General features: G+C 42.8%; 1 protein-coding gene across 1 annotated transcript in view; it reads left to right on the top strand.

Moving 5' to 3' along the window:
- Positions 1-20,495, top strand: part of LOC138981649 (secretin receptor-like) — a 190,710-nt gene extending 170,215 nt beyond the window's left edge. The window contains exons 4-13 of the mRNA XM_070354644.1: positions 4,187-4,305; positions 4,910-5,004; positions 10,721-10,889; positions 11,368-11,524; positions 13,771-13,831; positions 14,478-14,547; positions 14,769-14,863; positions 15,673-15,817; positions 16,723-16,764; positions 17,499-20,495. Of these exons, the coding sequence (XP_070210745.1) occupies positions 4,187-4,305; positions 4,910-5,004; positions 10,721-10,889; positions 11,368-11,524; positions 13,771-13,831; positions 14,478-14,547; positions 14,769-14,863; positions 15,673-15,817; positions 16,723-16,764; positions 17,499-18,137 (1,592 nt within the window). The 3' untranslated portion in view covers positions 18,138-20,495. The remainder of the gene's footprint in view (positions 1-4,186; positions 4,306-4,909; positions 5,005-10,720; positions 10,890-11,367; positions 11,525-13,770; positions 13,832-14,477; positions 14,548-14,768; positions 14,864-15,672; positions 15,818-16,722; positions 16,765-17,498) is intronic.
- The last annotated feature ends 256 nt before the right edge of the window (positions 20,496-20,751 follow it).

The following is a 20,751-nucleotide window of genomic DNA, read 5'->3' as shown; positions in this document are numbered from 1 at the left end:
TAAGAGATCCATTCCACTGATACACATACCAAACAAGCCTGGCTGCTTCAAGTGATGAGTGGGATGGGATTGGGTTTTGTTTTTTTGGTTTTTGTTTTTAACATGTGCTCAATTATTTTTTGTAATAGACGCCAGTTAGTATTAGACATTCATTCAGCCAGAAAAAGTTCACTCTACACAATTTGTTTAAAATCAGAGGCAACATATTCGATCATTTGTAGACAGACTGTACATATATTATCGGTGTTGTCTGCTTTTTTAGTGTTAATCTTTTAGTTTCAGGCCGACATATTGATTTCATGTTTTGGTATCACTTCACGCGACTTTTGTGCTTCTTTCTTTCTTTCTTTCTTTCTTTGATTTGTTTGTTTGTTTGTTTGTTATTGATATGTTTTGCTCTGGTAATGTTATGAGTAATATTTGACATCATCGATTTTAAGTAATACACAGATCGTTTTCCCTTACTGAATAGACATTATTAAATTCACGCATCCGCAATGAAAGCTTTTCCTTTTTTTCCTTTTATTGAATACTGACCTTCGCCGCTTCATGCTCATTCAGTATGCTCACTGGACCGTTGCGATATAACCTTCGTGGTTGAAAACGACGTTAAACACCAAATAAAGAAAGATGCTCACTGGGGATGGGAAATCAGCTGGGAAAAAAACACAACAACTTGCTGCTGAACTAGACATTAAGAACAAAGAACTTGTGAAGATAAGGTCATGGCGAGGTCTATACAAGCGTCCTCCTTGAACTCTGATAAAGGCAAGGAAGGAAGGAAGAAAGAGAAAAGACAGACAGAAGGACAGATAGTAGAAGAAGAAGAAAAAGAGCGGCGAAATGTTCAATCAAAGGCGTTCGCGGCAAAAAGGTAGACAAGAGCTGTCCACATCCGCGTAATCTCGACACCTTCCATTCTGCAATGTCGATAAAACGCAACCCGAGTTTTTTGGTTTTAATTATTTTTACCTGAAAATCTATGCTTTAATTCTGCAACCTCTATAAAAACGAATCCCACATTTATATGTTCCATTTGCCCTTCTTACTCTTTATCATTGAGCTGGTTATAGGTTTTCATTCTGCGACTGATAGAGCATCGAACAATTGGCATAGTTTATTTCTTGCGATTATTTTGTCAGCTCTGTTATCATGGTTTATCCTGTCCATAGGTGTGTGTGTGTGTGTGTGTGTGTGTGTGTGTGTGTGTGTGTGTGTGTGTGTGTGTTATTGTGTGTGTATGTGTTAATTTGTATGTGTGATTGTATGTGAGCGCGTGTGTGTGTGTTTGTGTGTGTGTGTGTGTGTGTGTGTGTGTGTGTGTGTGTGTGTGTGTGTGTGTGTGTGTGAATACATGCATATGTGTATGTATGAGTGTAAGTGTGTATGTGTGTGTGTGTGTGTGTGTGTGTGTGTGTGTGTGTGTGTGTGTGTGTGTGTGTGTGTGTGTGTGTGTGTGCTGTTTGTTACTTAAATTTGTTATTGGCTATTCTTTTGGGTTCCAAACATTTTGATTTTGAAGTTCTTAAGCATGAAACCACTGCGCGATGTTGCAAGAGCATCATTTGAACTTTTAAACTTTGTAAAAAGAGGAACAAGAAATAAGGTAATGAAAAATGCTCCACCAAAGATGTTCTACTCAAACACGAATGCACAATCGTAGGTTCATGTTCTCATTGCAATCCGTTCACTTTTCTTCACTTTTTTTCTGTGTTGCGGTTTAGTTTTTCTTTTGTTTCGTATGCTTTTTGGTTTTTCTTGCGTGCAAGAGTTTGTTTGTAATGCATCGATCTTCACTTCCTCATTCTCAAAACTTTTATGTGCAACATGATAGTTTTTAAACTCGTATTTGTCATTTCAAAATCTGGAAACGTAATACGTAATTGCTCTCATGAAGAACCTGTCCTTTGGGATAGAACAAGTGTGTAAAGCAAAAACAAAACGCTGGATGTAAGAGCTAACAAGAAAGAAAATAAGCAAAGCAAATCGAAAGAAAGAAAGACAAAAAACAACCGAGGAGGGAACAAAGCAGAGAAACAGCAAAACATAAACAAGAAAGAGAAAAAAGACAACGGACAAAAGAGTCGAGAAGAAAACATTAAACGAAGAAATGCGAGAAAAAAGAAGAGAAGAAAACTCAACAACACAATTTCAAATCAATACAGTAGAATGTATGTCTCTTTTCTCTGGGTTGGAATTTACCTCGGAGCGCGACCTTTTTTTGCCAAAGACTCGTTTGTCCACGGAAAGAAGAAAAGAACAAAGAAAAAGTAAAAGCGACACATCAACAAAGACATTTAGAACAGTCAAAAGAAAAACACAGCAACACAATTTCTAATCGGTACCAAAATATTGTAAATCTTTCCCCCCTGAGTTTAGAATTTCCTATGAGCATGGCCCGATCTTCGGGTCAAAGACTCAGAATATTGATGAAATTAACAAAATTAAATACGGAAAAAGTAGAAGGAAGACATTAACAGAGATATATATAGACAGACATACAGGACATACAGGACAGATTCAGATTATTTATGAAACTAAAGAAAAGCACCAAAAAGTAAAAGTAAAGTAAATAACAAGGATACAAATAAAGATCACACACAAAAACGCAGCAAACAGAGTGTCTCATGGATACAGAAGAATGGATGTCTCTTTTCTCTTGGGAGCTTGACCCGATGTTCGGGTCAAAGGCACAGATTACCGAGGAAAATCTAAAAACGAAATGGTCGATGATTTGGCTGACATTGCTGCGAACCAAAGTGGAAGGGTCCATTTGTCAGGAGAGGGTTTGACAGGCAAAATGAAGATCGTATTGTATGCTTTGGGTAATTTCCCGGGCACCACAGTAGATTGGCGAGGTATTGATTGTGATTGGATCCCATCCTGAGAGCGACACCGGAGATGTATAGAGGTCGAGACCTAGTCTAATATCGTGCAAAATATGGAGATTATGGTAACCCAATTCCATCTTCCATTACATCAGACATCTACGTTGTGTGTTTCGGTAGCGGGGGGGTGAAAGAGGAGTATTTCCTATTTGTGTCCGATTGTGGCTCATCCAATTGTATCTGTCACTGAAACAGAGATTTAAGCTGTGTGTCATTTTGTTTAAGGAGGAGGGGGTGGGGGTGGGTTGGAGAGTAAAGGAGTGGCTATTGTTGACCGAATTCGGCTTATACAGTTTTGTCTTTCACTTAACCAAAAATCTACACGTTGTACGTTTTTGTTTTAGCGGAGAAGTGTGTGTGTGTGTGTGTGTGTGTGTGTGTGTGTGTGTGTGTGTGTGTGTGTGTGTGTGTTTGTGTGTGTGTGTGTATTTGTGTGTGTATTTGTGTGTGTATTTGTGTGTGCGTGTGTGCGTGCGTGCATGCGCGCAAGCGTGCGTGCGTACGTGCGTGTGAAGGGAAATGTAAGGAGTACGCCAAAAACGACAGCCTATCGACACCAAAATGCGTCTTACGCAGTTCTATTATTCATTAACTCAGAGAACTACGCTGCCTCCCCATTGTCCTCAGGAAGGATCTGGCGATGTATGACCACGTCCCGAGCTCAGAGCGTCATATGCAGACGATGATTCAATCAAAAGAGACAGGGCTGAATGTCCAGTGCAAAACGATATTGCTTTCTTGCAGAGAAGACTTGTCAGCGATGAGGGCAGATTAAATGTTGACTGGTAGGTAGAGAGGGGAGTTGGTTGAGTTTGGGGTAGGGGTGAGGGCAGAAGTCCGAGATGACCCTTTGGATACAATGACCAGGTCTTCTTCTGAAGCTGCGTCTAGACTTGCTTTCTGTCCAGTCGTTTGAAAGGATGTGGCAGTTTCGATAAGACGACGCTGAAAAGGTCCGCCCTGGGAACGAGCAGAAAAATAAAGCCACGAGAAACAAAGACTATGGAAGACGCGGGGCTTATCGCATCAATTCTAAACAAAAGCATTGGAAGAAAATGTTTAGGTAAGCACAAGTGTATCCCCAGCTATGTCCACACGGTGCTGCAAAGAACAGAACGATGATGTCAAATAATTATTTGTTCGATGCTTGCTACTAGATCTGGTCACACGGTACTATACAACACAGAGAACGGGAAGTGTTCTGCAGAACTCAACGATACGTCGACCAACGGCCGTCAGCACCTCAATGCATAATTATCATCTGTTGCAATATTGTCAAATAACGTGTGTGTCAACAGGTATGGCTACACGATATTGCACAGAGAACGGGACGTGGTTCTACAGTGCAGAACACAACGATACGTGGACCAACTACAGTCAGTGCCTCAAGCCTTCCATCGACCTCAGGTTTCATGCTGTGAGTGCTTTCGTCACACTTTCACTCGGTCTGTAATACATTGTATACTGCGGCCGTTGACTGTTTATCGGTCTGTTTTGAGAGCAGTCAAGCCACCATTTCCCATGCATTGTTTAAATTGTTTGGATACTAACTAAGCTGATGTCGTATGCCTGCCATAAGCTTTAGTCTGTTGCTTTGAGGAATTCGACCTTGACAAGGGCAGTACTAGTGTCTCTCGGTTTGGACTACCTCAACCTATCTCTCAGATATGTACACCTTTAAGCACATGAAAACTTAATGTACGTGTTATGAATTTGTTTCAAACAATGTGGACACTGCGAATACCAAAATACTGTGGCTTTGAACTGTCGTGTGTCTTTGATTGAAGAAAAGGAAACGTTCAAGATAGTTCTTCCTTAATGGCAACCCAAACATTCACAACGCTGCCAGATGCGTGCAACGAACGACATACAAATAATGAGAGGAGTCAATGTTATGCAAGGAGAGTATGCTGGGTTTCTCCTTTTTTCAATCAAATGGTTTATTTGTTGTATCTGTTTTAACGTTGATGATTGTAAATACCTGAAAGTAAACCAATGTGGGAATGGTTTGATGTGTGCAGGCCCATGGAGATAGGTTACGCCTCCTGTACACCATCGGCTACAGTGTGTCCCTGGGAACTCTTCTCATTGCCGTCGTCATTATGTTCTGCTGCAAGTGAGTTGGTGTGTCTGTCTGTGTGTTCATCTGCATGGTTTTGGTTTTGTGTACGTTTGGTGGGTTTTTTTTCTTCTGTTTTACTCAGTGTGCAATATTGTGTCCCTATACATTCTTCGTATTGACGTTGTGTGTGTCTGTGGTGTTTTTTCTTCAGTTGAAAGCTGAGTGTTATATTTGTTGTTCTCGTTTGATCCGTCTGGCTGGCTGGCTGGCTGGCTGGCTGGCTGGTAGGCTGCCCGTATGTCTGTCTACCCCACTCTCAGTTTTCCTGATCTTCTCTTCGAGATTCGTTTCTTTTTGCTTATCTGATCGTGCGTGCGAGGTTCTTTCAGTTGCCCAATGAATATGCGGAAATGGTTCTGTTGCTTTGAACTTTTTTGGTTGATTTGTTCCCCTTTTGTAGGGAGGGGGGGGGGCGAGATTGATATATTCTGACTTTCATACGCCTTGTACATGAACAATTCATGATTTCGTTTATTGCCCCATTTTTGACATATTTGACACGTTTGGAGTCGGCATGACTGCGCAATTTCTGCTTGAAGTGCTTTTGACAAAGATCTACCCATACAATCCCGTCTCCCAGCAGGATATTGCTGGCACGCTCACACAGTTTTCTCCCTTTGTGTCACACTTTTGTCCGTTTACGGTCGAAGAGTTTTTGCCCTTTGTGCGTCAGTTTTGTCCCCTTACGGTCAAAGAGTTTCTCCCCTTTGTTCTTCTTTGTGACGACGAGTCTAGATTGACGTGTCGGTCGCCTCTTTGTGCAATTTGTGCAAGTACTGGAATAAGCGTGACTGGGATTTCCGATCACGGATAGGATAGCTTATGTCCGGGTGGACAATCCCTGATAGGGACGAGATCTATTGTCCATGTTCCTTCCGTCTCAATTTTCTTTTGACTGACAGTAATTGCCAGTACGGAGTTTCCGTTTCTTGTGAATTGAGATCGGAGAGATGGGCATGACTACTGCAAGAAGTCTGACATAAAAAGACACAGAATATTTTTGATTCAGATGGGGTTATTTGATTCTATTGCGCGAGTTTTTCCCAAGGAATCAGTAAGTTGTCTTTAAACTCTCAAAGTCAATGATTATATCAATCAAGTCCCGTGGAAGTATCAGTAATATAAAAACTGGAGTGTGTGTGTGGGGAGAGAGAGAGAGAGAGAGAGAGAGAGAGAGAGAGAGAGAGAGAGAGAGAGAGAGAGAGAGAGAGAGAGAGAGTGGAAGGGGGGCGCGGTGAAGCTTGCTTTTATATGCAATTCTGTCAACGGTTTGATTTTCTTTCGTTTGAACTGTGCAAGACTAAAATCCGTCATTGCAATCAAGACCTCACATTTCTTTGTGTATACCGCCCTCCCCCCAATAAAAAGAACAAACTATCTACTCCGCAGTTTTTGGCTGAGTTCACAGAGCTTTTAGACGAATACGCCAATTTGCACTGTAATCTTGTAGTTGTCGGAGACATCAACCTTCATTATGATTCACAGTCGGACTTGAACGCTAACACGCTGAAAACACTGCTCCCCACTCTCAACTTGTCCCAGCTGGTAGACAGGCCGACGCATCGTCGTGGACACACCCTTGACTGGGTGGTGGTCGGCGGGGACGTCGGCGTCTCAGACCTGATTGTGCAGGACATGCTGATCTCCGACCACTTCGTCATTTCTTTCAGCTTCGACCTTCAGAAGCCAGGCCCTGCCAGACGAGTCGTCACCTCGCGCAACATGAAGCGGATCGACATGGCAGCACTGAAGGATGACGTCAGAGCACTCCAGTTAGACAGACATGACCTCGTGTCCAGCTACAACAGCGACCTGCGCCGGATTCTGGACAAGCACGCCCCTCTCACCACACGCACAGTCACCGACAGACCCTCGGCACCTTGGCTTACGCCGGAGGTCTCCACAGCCAAGCAAGATCGGCGTCGTGCTGAGAGAGAGTGGAGGAAATCGGCTCTCACGGTCCACAGGCAAATCTTTACTTTTCACCGAGAGGCCGTCAAAGAGATGGTGGATAAGAACAGACACCAGTTTATTTCTCAGAAAATCGAGAACAGCACCTCCAGCAAAGAACTCTTTCTGATCACAGGGCAGCTCCTCGGTAAAGTTCAAAATAAAAAGCTACCAAACTCCGTCCCTCTTGATGACCTTCCAGATAAGTTTGGGGACTTTTTTGCCGAAAAAATCGAGAAGATCCGAGTCGAGCTTGATGCTGCTCCTGGGCATCCAGAGCATGCGCCATTTCACGGCGCCCACCTCACCGATTTTTCTCCTGTCACTAAAGAACAAGTGAAGAAGATCATTGAAAAAGCTCCACCCAAATCCTGTATTCTCGACCCAATTCCTTCAGAGCTATTAAATGAGTGTCTAGAGGAATTACTCCCTGTCATTACTGACATCATAAATCAATCCCTCACATCCGGTCAAGTACCCCCTTCTTTTAAGCATGCAGTAGTCACTCCCCTCCTGAAAAAAGCTAACCTTGACATCAACACTTTCAAGAACTACCGCCCTGTCTCCAATTTGCCTTTTGTTTCGAAAGTCCTTGAAAAAGTTGTTTTGGCCCAATTGTCAGAGCATCTCGCGAAGACAGGTATGGTTGAACCATTACAGTCCGCCTACCGCGCAGATCACAGCACTGAAACAGCCCTACTTAAGGTAGCGAATGATCTTCTCACTGCTTGTGACAGCGGCTCTGTTTCGCTTCTGGCCCTGTTGGACCTATCCGCAGCGTTCGACACCCTTGACCACGATATACTGCTGGCAAGGTTGAACACCACATTCGGCATAACAGGCACGGCTCTGGGGTGGTTCTGCTCCTACCTGACTGGACGCACTCAGGCTGTTGTGATCCAGAATAAGCACTCCGAGGACACCATATTAAAGTATGGTGTCCCACAAGGATCTGTGTTAGGCCCAGTGTTATTCACTATGTACATGCAGCCGTTAAGCAAAGTCATAAAGCACCACAATGTCCTGTACCACATGTTCGCAGACGACACTCAACTACAAAAATCCGCACACACCAAACAGTTTACAGAGTTAGTGCAGTCAATAGAATCATGCAGCGATTCCATCAAACAGTGGATGACAGTCAACAAGCTCAAGATGAATGATGATAAGACAGAGATCATGCCAGTTGGCAAACAATCAAAGTTAAAGCTTCTTTCAGAAACATCCAGTCTTACCCTTTCTGATACCACAGTCACATTCAGCACCAAAGTAAAAAACCTGGGTGTCCACCTTGACAGTAACCTGTCAATGGACGCCCACATCAACTCACTCTGCAGAACCGCCTTTCTTGAAATGCGGAGGATTAGCCAAATCAGACACCTTCTTTCCCTCGACGCAACCAAGACACTGGTTTCGGCTTTTATTTTGTCGAGACTGGATTACTGCAACTCGCTCCTAGCCGGCCTCCCAGACGCCAAGCTAGACCGCCTACAGCGCATCATGAACAATGCAGCACGTCTTGTGCTGCGCAAGCGCAAGCGCGACCATGTCACCCCTCTCCTCATGACCCTTCACTGGCTACCAATCAAAGCACGCATTACATATAAAATAGCTACCCTGTGTTACCGTAGCCTTCAAGACTCTGCCCCTTCTTACCTGTCTTCGCTCTTAAAGCCACACGTCCCCACACGCAACCTCAGATCCGCTGACGCAGGGCACCTTGTTGTCCCACGCGTCAAACTGAACGCTTTCGGCAAGCGCGCCTTTACCTACACAGCTCCCTCTATTTGGAACTCTCTGCCCATGTCTGTCCGCCTTTCTACCTCTCTCCCTTCCTTCAAGTCCTCTCTAAAAACACACCTCTTCCGGGAATACTTCAACCCCTAGCCTGTGCGAGTGATTCGATGTTGTCCGTGTGTGTGTTTGTGTGTGTGTGCGAGTGAGCGACACGAGTATATGCGAGTAATTGGTTGTGTGCACTGTTCAGTATTTGCCACATTAAGGAGAGGGGTCGCTTGCCATCGTAGCGCGCTGTGGGCCGGCTGGGGGCGGGTTGCTTGCGAGGGCTGTATTTTGTACATTGATTATTTGATACATGTATAATTATTAAATGCGTCTCCAGGAATATGTTTAGTTTAAATCTTGTGTCGATACTATTTAATTCTGCCTCGCTATTAGCCATTGAGTAAAACTGTTTTATCACCATTGCTTTATTGTTGTTAATTCGTCTCCAGAAATATGTTTTGTTTTAATCTTGTGTCGATACTATTTAACTCTGCCTCGTTATTAGCCATTGAGTATAACTGTTTTATCACCATTGTTTTATTGTTGTTCTTTGGCCATTTACGTTGAATGACTTGTTATACATTGACATTGATAGTTTTATTCTTCTTCTTCTTCGTCGTTCGCTAGATAGTTTTATTATAAGAACCTTTTTTTTTTTTAATTCCTATTAACTCGATGTTCTTTAACTATGTTTGTAAATTGTTAGAGGATCTTTTAGTAGAAGTGTTTAATTGTCGAAGCTGCTTTTACCTAAGAGACCGACTGTATATTGTGCTGTTGTACTTGTCAGACTTGATTGTACCAAGTCCTTCACATGTTGTAATGCGCTTAGAGCCAAATATTTTTGTTTTTTGTAAGGGATAGGCGCAATATAAATACACTTTATTATTATTATTAGTATACGCATTTCGGATTGATTATCCATGTGCAGCACGATAACGTCAAAGGCACCCCCCCCCCCCCTCCCCTCCCATAGAGAACCAAGTCCTCTCGCCCATCTACTGCCTCCACTGTCACCTCCCTCAGTACCCTTTCCCCAGGCACTGTTTGTTCTGGTTTTGTCCTGTAGCACTTGTATAATTATAGTTACAACAAATCCAGCACACTCCATATTCGTATAATTTAGCAAACACACTTATACATTCTGTTTCTTGCGTCCGCCGACCTCGCTTGTATCATCTCCCGCTTAGTACTGAGCCCCTTCCCGGGATCTCTTCACTCCGGTATTCACCCGCCCCCCCCCCCCCCCCTCCTCCCCCCTTCCAGATCTGCTGAAGAGACATTAAACCCCAAAAACCAACCAACCCCCCTTCCAGGCACTACATTCCCTTACCCGTAGCCTCGGTCTCGAATAGCAGCTAGCATCTGCTGAAGGGACATTAAAACCCAAAAACCAACCAACCCGTAGCCTGTTTCCGGTCTTTTTCCTGGTGCTCATGGCCTGCTGATTTCGCATGTTTCCGCTTGTCTGTCAAAGACAGGCTCGAACTTTTGTTCCTATATTTCCATATTCTCCCGTCTGTGTTTTGGTGTCTTCATTTCAGATGCAGCAGACTTCGGATCAACATACCATTCTTACCATTACGGCACAGAATCCTGTGTTCGTTTATTTCTGTTCTGATTGATTGTGTGCGCAGACGTGCTCACGTCAGCCTGTGTCCTCTCTGTACTGTCTGTACTGTCTGCCTGTCTGTCGGTCTTCCTTTATAATTATCATTGTGGGGCTTGCTCGTATTCACGCACCTACGAATGCACACGATGAGCGCGCATGCTTTACTACGTTCACATGTGGGCACAAGGACAGATAGACCAACAACAAGGCAATAAGCTCAACCTTGCGTTGGCTGCTCGCTAACCTCATGCCGAGTCCTCATACGGGCATTAAACTAACTACCACCGTCAGCAATATAGCCAGTTATCAAATTCTAAGCAATTTTAATAATGTAAACATCTGCTGGTTGGTTTTTTTTCCCAGGCGTCTCCATTCCAAGAGCAACACGCTGCACATCAACCTGTTCCTGGCCTTCATCCTGCGAGCCCTCATCTCCTTCCTGAAGGACGCTCTCTTCGTGGGCAACGTGGGGCTGTCCAAGGACGTCAAGATGGGACACGATGGCATCCTGGAGTTTGTCCACGATGCTCTGGTACGGTGTGTGTGTGTGTGTGTGTGTGTGTGTGTGTGTGTGTGTGTGTGTGTGTGTGTGTGTGCGTGTGTGCGTGCGTGCGTGCGTGCGTGCGTGCGTGTGTGTTGGAGGGAACGATGGAAGAAGTGGGGTCGTCAAGATGGGGCCCGATGTGATCACATAGTTCGTTTACAATGCTCTGGTATCTCAAATAGTCTTAAATTTAAAGGATATCGTCAAAACGTCACACTGAAGCATATGTTAAAACAATTAGGAGGGACAGAAGAGGCGCGTATGTGGATGTGAAGCAAGGTTTGAGGATGACACTCTTACAGAGGGCGCTTGGAAGAAAATGTCTTAGTTGGGATATTTTAGGCATTCACAAATATAAGGAGGTTCGCTACGAAGATGATGTGAAGACGAGTAGAATCCCAATTTTGGAACCCTTAAAAATGTTTTAGGAGAATCAATACAAACGTGTGTGTATGCGTGTGTGCAGCACTGGGAGTGCAAGCTGCTGATCACGGTGTTCATGTACTCGGTGAGTGCCTGCAACATGTGGATCCTGGCAGAAGCGCTCTACCTCACCATGCTGGTACAGAGGCCTCTCAGGACGGAACGGCGGGGAGTCAGGATCTACGTTGTCCTAGGATGGGGTAAGTGTGTGTGTGTGTGTGTGTGTGTGTGTGTGTGTGTGTGTGTGTGTGTGTGTGTGTGTGTGTGTGTGTGTGTGTGTGTGTGTGTGTGCGTGTGTGTTCTCTGAGAAAGACTGATATAGGGCGGTCTCTGTTTAAGGGCCTGTACATCACCGGGTTGTTTGGAAAAGAGAAGAGTGGGGTATTAGCCGATGCTGGATCTGAGGGGAGGGAGAGTTTCCTGGTTCCCGGAAGCCCCCACACCCTATACCAGGCAAATGTACCTTTTTCTTAGAGAGAGACACAGAATATTCCTTTCAAGAACTAGATGTAAACGGCATCTTGGGGGCAAGACAAACCTCCCCCCCCCCACCCTAGACGCCCAGTCCAGCCATCCCCTGTACCCCTGCTTCATTTTTGAAGGTCCAGCTCTGCTTTTCACATGCTGGTACACAGGATTGTCTGGTGGTAAAAACGGTAATGCGAGCGGAGGGTGTATATACCGTTCGTTAAAACTACCTTTTTTCAATGTAGTGTGCGTGGAGAGTATGGGATAGGGTTTGAAACCCGGCCAAAGCAGAGACATCCTTCAAATCAGAGCTAATTTGTAGTGGTTGGTTTGCGTGTGTACGTTCGTGCAGCTTTCGGGGCGGAATTGTGAGAGAATGCTGGCGTGGCGAACTGGGCTTACACGAAGGAATCAGGATGATGCTTCCACAAATACTCTTGGGAACCGAAGCCCGTGATGCCGGATCGGTGGCCTACTTGGACACAAAACACGACGTGCACAAACAGACTAAAGTCGCTAAACGGATGTTTATACCACTTCATAGGGCGTTTCAGGGGTTGAAATCTCCGGACTAAACTCCAAGGGAGATTTACACGAGGAAGTACCAATCTCGGTGGGATTGGTTGAAATTACAAATTTCATATTTCAGTTTCAACCATTCCCAATCAGCGCTTGGGCCTCACCAGTCCTAGCTCAGTGGTCACTTTCTCGTCGCTGATAAACACAGCAGTTGTTGCAGACAGCCCCTGGAGGGCAAAGCGATGACGGATTAGAGGGCTTATGGCGTCGTTCTCGGAGACCAACAAATCACTGGATCTGTGTTAGGGGGTACACACGCATGGCAAGTTGCGGGGAGTAGTTTAGCTTCTCTAATCTAATCACCTCAATGCCTTGCGAGGAAGGGGACGGGGTGGGACTGTAGAGACGGAGAGCTAGTAAGGCACACTCCTTAGTGTATTGACAGATCGGTTTGCCATCTCAGATGTGGCCAGGCTTGTACAAAGGATAAGACCATCCCTCCACTTGGTCTTTTACCGAACATGAGCAGCATGTGTGCTCTCTGTGCACTCAGGAGATTTGTTGATAGAAAAAAATGTCGTGCAAGTATTTCATCACAGCAATCAAGCAGTGCGTGCGTGCGCCCGCGCGCGTGTGTGTGTGTGTGGGGGGGGTCACACCTTGTCAGCTGAAGCCGCCTAGCAGTCTTGTAGGCCGTGTGTATGCTTTTGTTTGAGTGCGAGTCTATATTACAGATAATGCAACGATGCATTACGTCCGTATTTATAAGCGTACCTTTTGCAAAGCTGTTCCCGAAAAATTCACACTTTACCTCTCTCTCTTCAATTCTTCAAGCAATTCCGATGGAAAAGGGGTGGGTGGACAAACTAAGCTGACCCGATACGTCTGTTACAGCCTATTACCTGTGTGTGTGTAAAGCAGTTCTCGGAGTAGGTCCTAGAGGCGTAGTTTGACTGTGAGAATGATAAAGCCGGCATCTACAGAGCACCAGCAGACAGTATCCTCTGTTATGCTGAGGGATTTTGTGGTTGTTTCTTGTTCTTATATATTTAATTGATCAAGTTATTCTTGAATTGTTGTTGTCGTTAAGAGCTGGTTGTTGTGGACATTCAGGCACGCACACACACACATATTTCGATTATTTGCACGCACGTTACATACACTCACGCACACACGCACGCACACGCACACACACGCACACACACACACACGCACACACACGCACACACACACACACACACACACACACACACACACACACACACACACACACACAACAGCACACGCGGGGAGAAAAATCACTTTTAGGCCTAGGTATTGATATTGTTGCTCACTAAGGTGCCATAATGTACGAGTTACGATATCCTTCAAGAATATAATACATACATTAAGATAAGTCAGTGTTCCTTTTGTTGTGTGGATTTTTCTCGAACTTAATGACTTCCTATTTTTGTTTCAGTATTGCCTTTTCCCTGCTTGCTACCCTGGGTGATTATCAAATCGCTCTACGAAAATACATTGTGAGTAGCAAGACGTGTGCCGGTGAACGTTAAATGTGTGTGTGCGTGTGTGTGGTTGTGCGTGACCTTGTGTGTGTGTGTGTGTGTGTGTGTGTGTGTGTGCGTGTGCGTGTGTGTGTCAGTGTGTGTGTGGCTGTGGTTGTCTTTGTGGGTATGTTAGTATGTGTCTGTGTATATGTGTGCGTGTGTGTGTGAGTGTGTGTGTGTGTCAATGCGTGTGTTTGTCCATAAAAGCAAGGAGGCTGTGTCAATCATGAGCGCGGGAAAATCGATTTCTGGGCTAAGGGACACAACCTCCTTCTTGGTGATCGTTATGCAAGGTTGGTCCCCTTGGATTGGAACCCCCATGTCATTTACATGTTAAAACTGTCTCATGCAAAGCTGTTGTGTGTGTGTGTGTGTGTGTGTGTGTGTGTGTGTGTGTGTGTGTGTGTGTTTTTCTTTCTTTCTTTCTTTCTTTCTTTCTTTCTTTCTTTCTTTCTGTTTTTTTTCGTTCTTTCATTCGTTCTTTCGTTTCTTCTTTTCTATTCTTTCTGTCTTTCTTTCTGTGTTGCTGTCTTTCATTATTTCTCTCTTCGTTAGTTTACTTTGTGTTTTGTTTTGCCAGATACTAATGTTACCGATACACTGTGTTTTTCTGTTCTAGCTGCTGGAACATTCAACACAACACGTATTACTACTGGATTCTCCGAGGATCTGGTGTTGCTGTTATTGTGGTGAGAAAACACATTCATCTTGTATCTGCCTCTTGTCAAATTGATTGATCGCCTCCTTAGTTTTGTGCAATTTTAACTTCTCAGCGAATCAAAAAGTTTTAGAAGATTTTCGTTGGCTTGCATACACTTTTTTTGTTACTAGTACTTGTCTTGAATGTTAAGAGCGTTTTTGCTTTTCTTTTCTTTTTTTGAATTAATCCTTTCATTGTTTTCTGTTTCAGATAAACCTGTTTTTGTTTCTTAACATATTCAGAAAGCTGTTCATGAAACTTCGACACAGTTCAGAACTTGGAGCCAGCGGAAAAGCCAAATACAGGTTTGACGTTTTCCTATTGTAAATACTGAAGACACAAGGAATGAGAAACTGTACTAAACTTGGCCAAGAAATTATTGCAACAACTTTCGCACGCTAACAAAAGCGGTAAAACGCAATTCATTTTAGTTCAACTTTATATGCTGGAAAAGGTAATTATGTCCACCGTTCATATCATTTGTCCGATCGGTGGTAATTTGTATAGGCATCCCGTTACAGCCTGTCAAACAAGGTCACCCCTAAAATCGACCTGACAAAAACCATAGCCCCGTGTTTTAAAATCTGCAAAAAATCAGAATGTGCACTTACCAAACACTTATGACTACCGTTAGAAAGGCCATTCAATTTTCAGTTCAGATCATTTTTTTTTATGCACCTTACTTCTCTAGTCTTTTTGTAGCCTTTTGACAAAGGCGGTAGGGGTCAACCGTTTCAGAGGCCAAAAAAGGCACGTTTTGCGGCCATTTTTGAGGGGGTCCTCCACTTAAAGAGCCATATCTACATTTATTATTACGATAGAAATACATGTGTCTTCTGTCAAGGAATTAGATTTGCGATTGTGTCATTTTTGTATTTTTTCCCAAACCCCATTAATGTCTTAAATATTTATCCAATTAAGTGAAAATAACTTAGATTGACGAAGTTAAATTCTTTTCTTCTCTTATTCTGGATTTTCTTTCATACACAATGTACATTATTTGTCAACGGGAAAAAAACACCACATTTTGATGTGTTTTTTTGCCCAGACTTCTGTTTAGCATTATTTGCTACGTATTACACCGGCAGTAAGATTGGATTGTGTGTGTTGACAGAAAGCTGGCCAAGTTCATTCTGGTTCTTATTCCGCTGTTTGGCATCATGTATTTGGTGTTTTACGTGGTGGTTCCCTCAGGCTTCGAGAACAACTCATTTAACGTGGCTTATCTCTACCTGGAGATGACCTACAACTCATTTCAGGTGAGAGTTTATTTGGACATGATGGTCAACGGGTAGCTTGCAAGTTATTTGACATTGGCGTTTCGCTGGCTTGACCATGTACGAAGTATGACTGTTTGTTGTTGTTGTTGTTGTTGTTGTTGTTGTTGTTGTTGTTGTTGTTGTTGTTGTTGTTGTTGTTGTTGACTGTTGTTGTTGTTGTTGTTTTGTCAGTGGATTTATTATACATTTGTTATTTAACAACGCTTTTACAGTGTCTGAAGGCTGTTTGCTGTTTGAAAATATGTAAAATTTGTAATCAATGACATCGTGCAGTTGGTTTAAACAAAATTTTATTCAGAATTTCTTCGCATGAACAGTTCGAAACACACAGCTAGGACACGCACTCAAGCAAATGCTTATATCACGTGACCAGAACAATACTAAATTACACACATTTTCGTAATGGTGGACATAACAACAATAAACCAGAAGAACAAATTGAAAGAATGGGGATGGGGAGCTAAATAGGAACAAAAGAATCTACAGAAGATAAAAAAGAAAAGGGAGGGGGAAGAAAGTACTAACAACCACAAGGAGAGACTAGGACGAAAGCGCATAGGAAGAGAGCATCAAGTCTAAGACATGCAACATGTAAATTCAAGTAAATGTAACAATTTTTTATGGAAGGCAGTAATTCGTTAACATATAAAATACGAGACAAACGATAATAATCATTACTTATACGCTGCTTATGTAATCAAATACGATAACACAGAGAGAGGCAGTGTGGAGGTACACATACGCCTGCCCACACACATATACACTATCAATGCGGGAACACATCCATCAAATCAGTCGACCAGATTTAACAATAAACGATTGGACAGACTCAAATATCGTGCAGTTGATGACAAGATTTAACTAACTCTCAATATTTGTTGCAGGGGTTTCTTCTTGCTTTGCTGTTTTGCTTCTTGAACGAAGAGGTGGGTACTTGTTTCACAGAGTAATGCTCATGTACACATATATTTGTTTACTTTCTTCTACGAAAGAAAGACTGAAACGCAGAAACACATAGAATACAAAAAAAAAATCATTTTTCAATATCTGAAAGCAGAAGTATTTAAGGCTGTGTGTTTATTCTTTGACTTAATCTATAGACTGATTCGGAATGTTTGTAACTGTCAAACTAAGAACAATGTACGTGGAAGTGATTGTGAGTCAGTCTGATAGTGCATGGCTGTGTCTATGACAGTGGGTCAGCCTGTCTGTTTTTGGTGTACGTATGTCTGAATATATTACTCATTAACTCATATGTTTCTCATTGCCCAAGCCACTCTTACCTAACACGCATGTACACAGTCATATACATGAACATTGTCCTTAGATCAATACTGGGTTCTTACGAATAACAAAATGTCTCTTGTGTACGACTGTGCACGTCGGTGTAGTTAAAGTGCCTTGGAGAACGAGGAACATTATTTATTGATGATAAAACTCGCTTGTTCATGTCAATGCTTGTAGTTCTCTTTGGTGCCAGGACATTGGTTCCGCATTAACTCTCACTTACTCTTGTTGCACGTGTCGTGCAACGTACGAGCTAACGTCCCTTTGCTTCTCAGATCTAAAAATTGCATTCTGCCTTATTTGACGAAGATTCCCACTTATTAAAACCACACACTCAAGACAGGCTCTTATTTCTCTCTCTTTCCTCCACCAGGTTCACGGGGAGCTAAAGCGTCTGTGGTACCGTCACCGCTACAGGAAGGGGGACCCCACCGCCTTCACTCGCTCCTTCGCTGCCTCCTCCTACCGCAAGGCCGCTGCTACAAGCTCCGCGCGATCTCAAACCTCCGCCCTCCTTCCCCGGGCCAGTACCCTCTCCTTGACCCCCTCCAAAGGCAAGCGCAGGTTCTCCGCCACCTCCAACGAACTCGACGCGGCCTCTCAGGGCCTGTTGTCGGATGCGGAGAAGCGGCGCCTGCGCCTGCAGAAAGCCCGGTCACATGATCTGGACAAAGTACCGCCGCGTAAGTCGTCACGAGAAGAGAGTGACGAACTGTTACGTCAGGCGATAAAAACCAGCGCCATAGCGGCTAGTAAGTCTGGTAATAACAGAAAACTCAGCACTGTGACTGTCGGCTCCATCACCAGCGAAGGAAGTGTACGTTTTGATGAGGATCTCGTCTCCCTGACGTCACAGGGAAATTGCGTCACGCAGGCAGTGACGTCACCCAATCTGTGCGAAATGACTGAAATGACGCCATCGAACGGCAATTGCGTCACGAAGAGCGTTGAAGGAGAGGAGAAAGTTGTGTTGGACAAAAACAGTAACAGCAGCAAGGTGGCCTTTGTTTGAGACAATGAAGCCATTCAGCAGGAAAACGTAAATCACTAAATTTGAAGGCAAAATTTACGTTGTGTTGTTTGAATCAAAAACATTCTGTCTGTGTCACACAATGTGTTTCAAGAAAGAGATTAAGCCGATTAAACGCAGGTTTTTATATCATAGAGATTCATCTTCTTCTTCGACACATTTTGCGCTCGGCAGAAATTTAAATTGAATACCTGACACTCCCTCCTTTTACAGTTTTATCGTCAAGCTCGACTGATCACAGAGCAGGCATTGTATCATAATACTGTATAATGTGCGTGCATGTCATTCGCCTTGAATATGGAATGCGAGATTCGCGATGATTTGAAATAACTCACTTTGCGCGATCTAGATCTGATGTGATTTTTACAAAAGAAATGTTATCGAATGTTATTAAATTGTGCAATTAAAAACAGCAGCTGGTTTGCTGAAGTGTAGAAAATGTATTTATTGTGTATGGGTTTTGCTTGACGTAAAGGACGTGACGCATTGGACTGTGCAAAGATGTATTGCATCAAATTTTGGCATTTTCACGATTAATCCCAGTGAAACTGTGAATCTCAAAATGATAAATCTTCTTTCAGTTAATTCTGGGTTATGCCAATGAATTTGTGTCCGTGCATAGGGCCCTGTAGTTTAATACGGTAGTTGTCGTTGTTTAAATTGTTGATTGTTCATCGATATGAGAGCACTTGTGTTTGTAAGTTTGTGTCTGTGTATCTGTCCTTATTCATGCATGCATGCGCCTACTTGTGTCATGTAAGTTTACCGACATACGTCAGTATTGGCGCGAACCGGTAATTACCGGTTGAAACGAGAAATTACCGGAACAAAATTGGCTGCCGGTTTGACCCACCGGTTGTTTTTTAGAACTACCTTTTTTTTCTTTTTTTCTTTTTGCTGGTAGAACAATAAAACCAGTACTCTGAGTTGGACTCTAACTGATTCCAATGACCAGCCTACTGTTTTTTTCTGGACTGTTTACATCATAAAAGTTTGCGTACCGGTTTGAAAAAAATACTAGCGCCATCACTGTACGTTTCTGTTATCTATCAGCCTGAGCGCAAGCTTCCCCACGAATACACTTGCGTCCTAGCGTTGATCTGTGATTATTGTTCATCTGACAGAAAAGCTTCTGAGGAAGGCCTATTTCTTAGTTCTCACAGACACCTTTTGTTTGTATAGTTGAGACTGAATTGCATGAAACTTCTGAGTAATTGGAGCAAACATCATGTGTTCACGGGAATGGAGAAAAAGTGATTCCATGCATAGCCCTTTCTTTGTCATCATTTCACATGGCCTATTTTTGTCTAATCAGCAACGAATGCTCCCTATAGCGAGTTCATGACAACAGTCGATTTGTTCATCATTATCTTTGCATATATTTTTGTCTTAGACCCATAAATGCAAAACAACTGTCGCATGAATTGCTGTTAATCGATGAGAGTTTAGATGAAAAGTTGTCCCGTTATTTGTTTTAATGGTTGATTACAAAACATCTATTTTCCAAAATCTTAAAAATGAGTTTTATTGACTCTAAAATCCTTTCTTGGACAGAGTATCCGTGCTGTTGTGATCACAACGTGTAGCGGTGTTTTAAAGCTATAGCACTTTATTTACCATGCTCCACACATCTTTACAATTAATACTGTGTTCAAAACTGGAACACTTTTATTTAGAGTGAAAATGGACGCTTTTGAGCGGAAATAATATGTTCTTCATTCTGGGAATGAGACTTTTCCAGCTGTGGAGTGTACAGTACGTACTGTTGTACGGCGCTTGTTGCGACAATGATTATATATCGATCAGCTACAAATTATTTATATGAACAGAAACGAGTGTACGTGTAATGTCGCAGTTCAATAAGCTACAGCCGCTTACAACAAAGAGTTCGCAGTATAAGATTAAAACAAACGTTTTGATTGCATGTTAATTGCTGTGGTTTTCCATGATTGTTTGTTTGTTTATAGTTTTAATCTTTTTTTGTTCTTGCCTTTTTGTTGTTAAATATATATATGTATAGTAATGGGGGTACCATGTGGCTACAATGCATTGCTCAGTTTTATTATCTATTGGTTTGTTTATTTGAATCGTTGTTTGTTGATTTTGTGAACTCAACAAGTTTGTTTTGTTATATAAGAGAGCATTTTGGACAATGGTTCATTAGAAAACAAAGAAAACTAATGATCAGTCTACATCCAAACCAAATCTATCAATTAACAGAGAAAAAAAGAGAAAAAAACAAAAACACGAGACACTAATGCTAACGCTCAAGGCAAAAACATACATTGGTTTTTCCTCTTTTACAAGTTCCGTGTTATTTATATTTTGCACAGAAAGACGGTGAACATTTGACTGTTTGCAAATCATACAAAGAAATTATCTCGAACGCATCCGCTTACGCACACACACGTTAATTTAATTATGAAAAAAAAACCACGAACGCTTATCATGTCAAACTATGAAATCTGTTTCATATTTATTGTCGAAAGAAAGTGAGAGAGAAGGAAAGACTGTCTCTCATTAAAGGGCGCTGACTGTACTGTTTGCTTCATATCCTTTTTGTTTAGACGTGTGTTTCATGTTAATGGCTTTCAAT

Source organism: Littorina saxatilis, linkage group LG12 (assembly GCF_037325665.1).
Source record: "Littorina saxatilis isolate snail1 linkage group LG12, US_GU_Lsax_2.0, whole genome shotgun sequence".
NCBI lineage: Eukaryota > Metazoa > Mollusca > Gastropoda > Littorinimorpha > Littorinidae > Littorina > Littorina saxatilis.
This window is presented reverse-complemented; position numbering and strand designations above follow the sequence as displayed.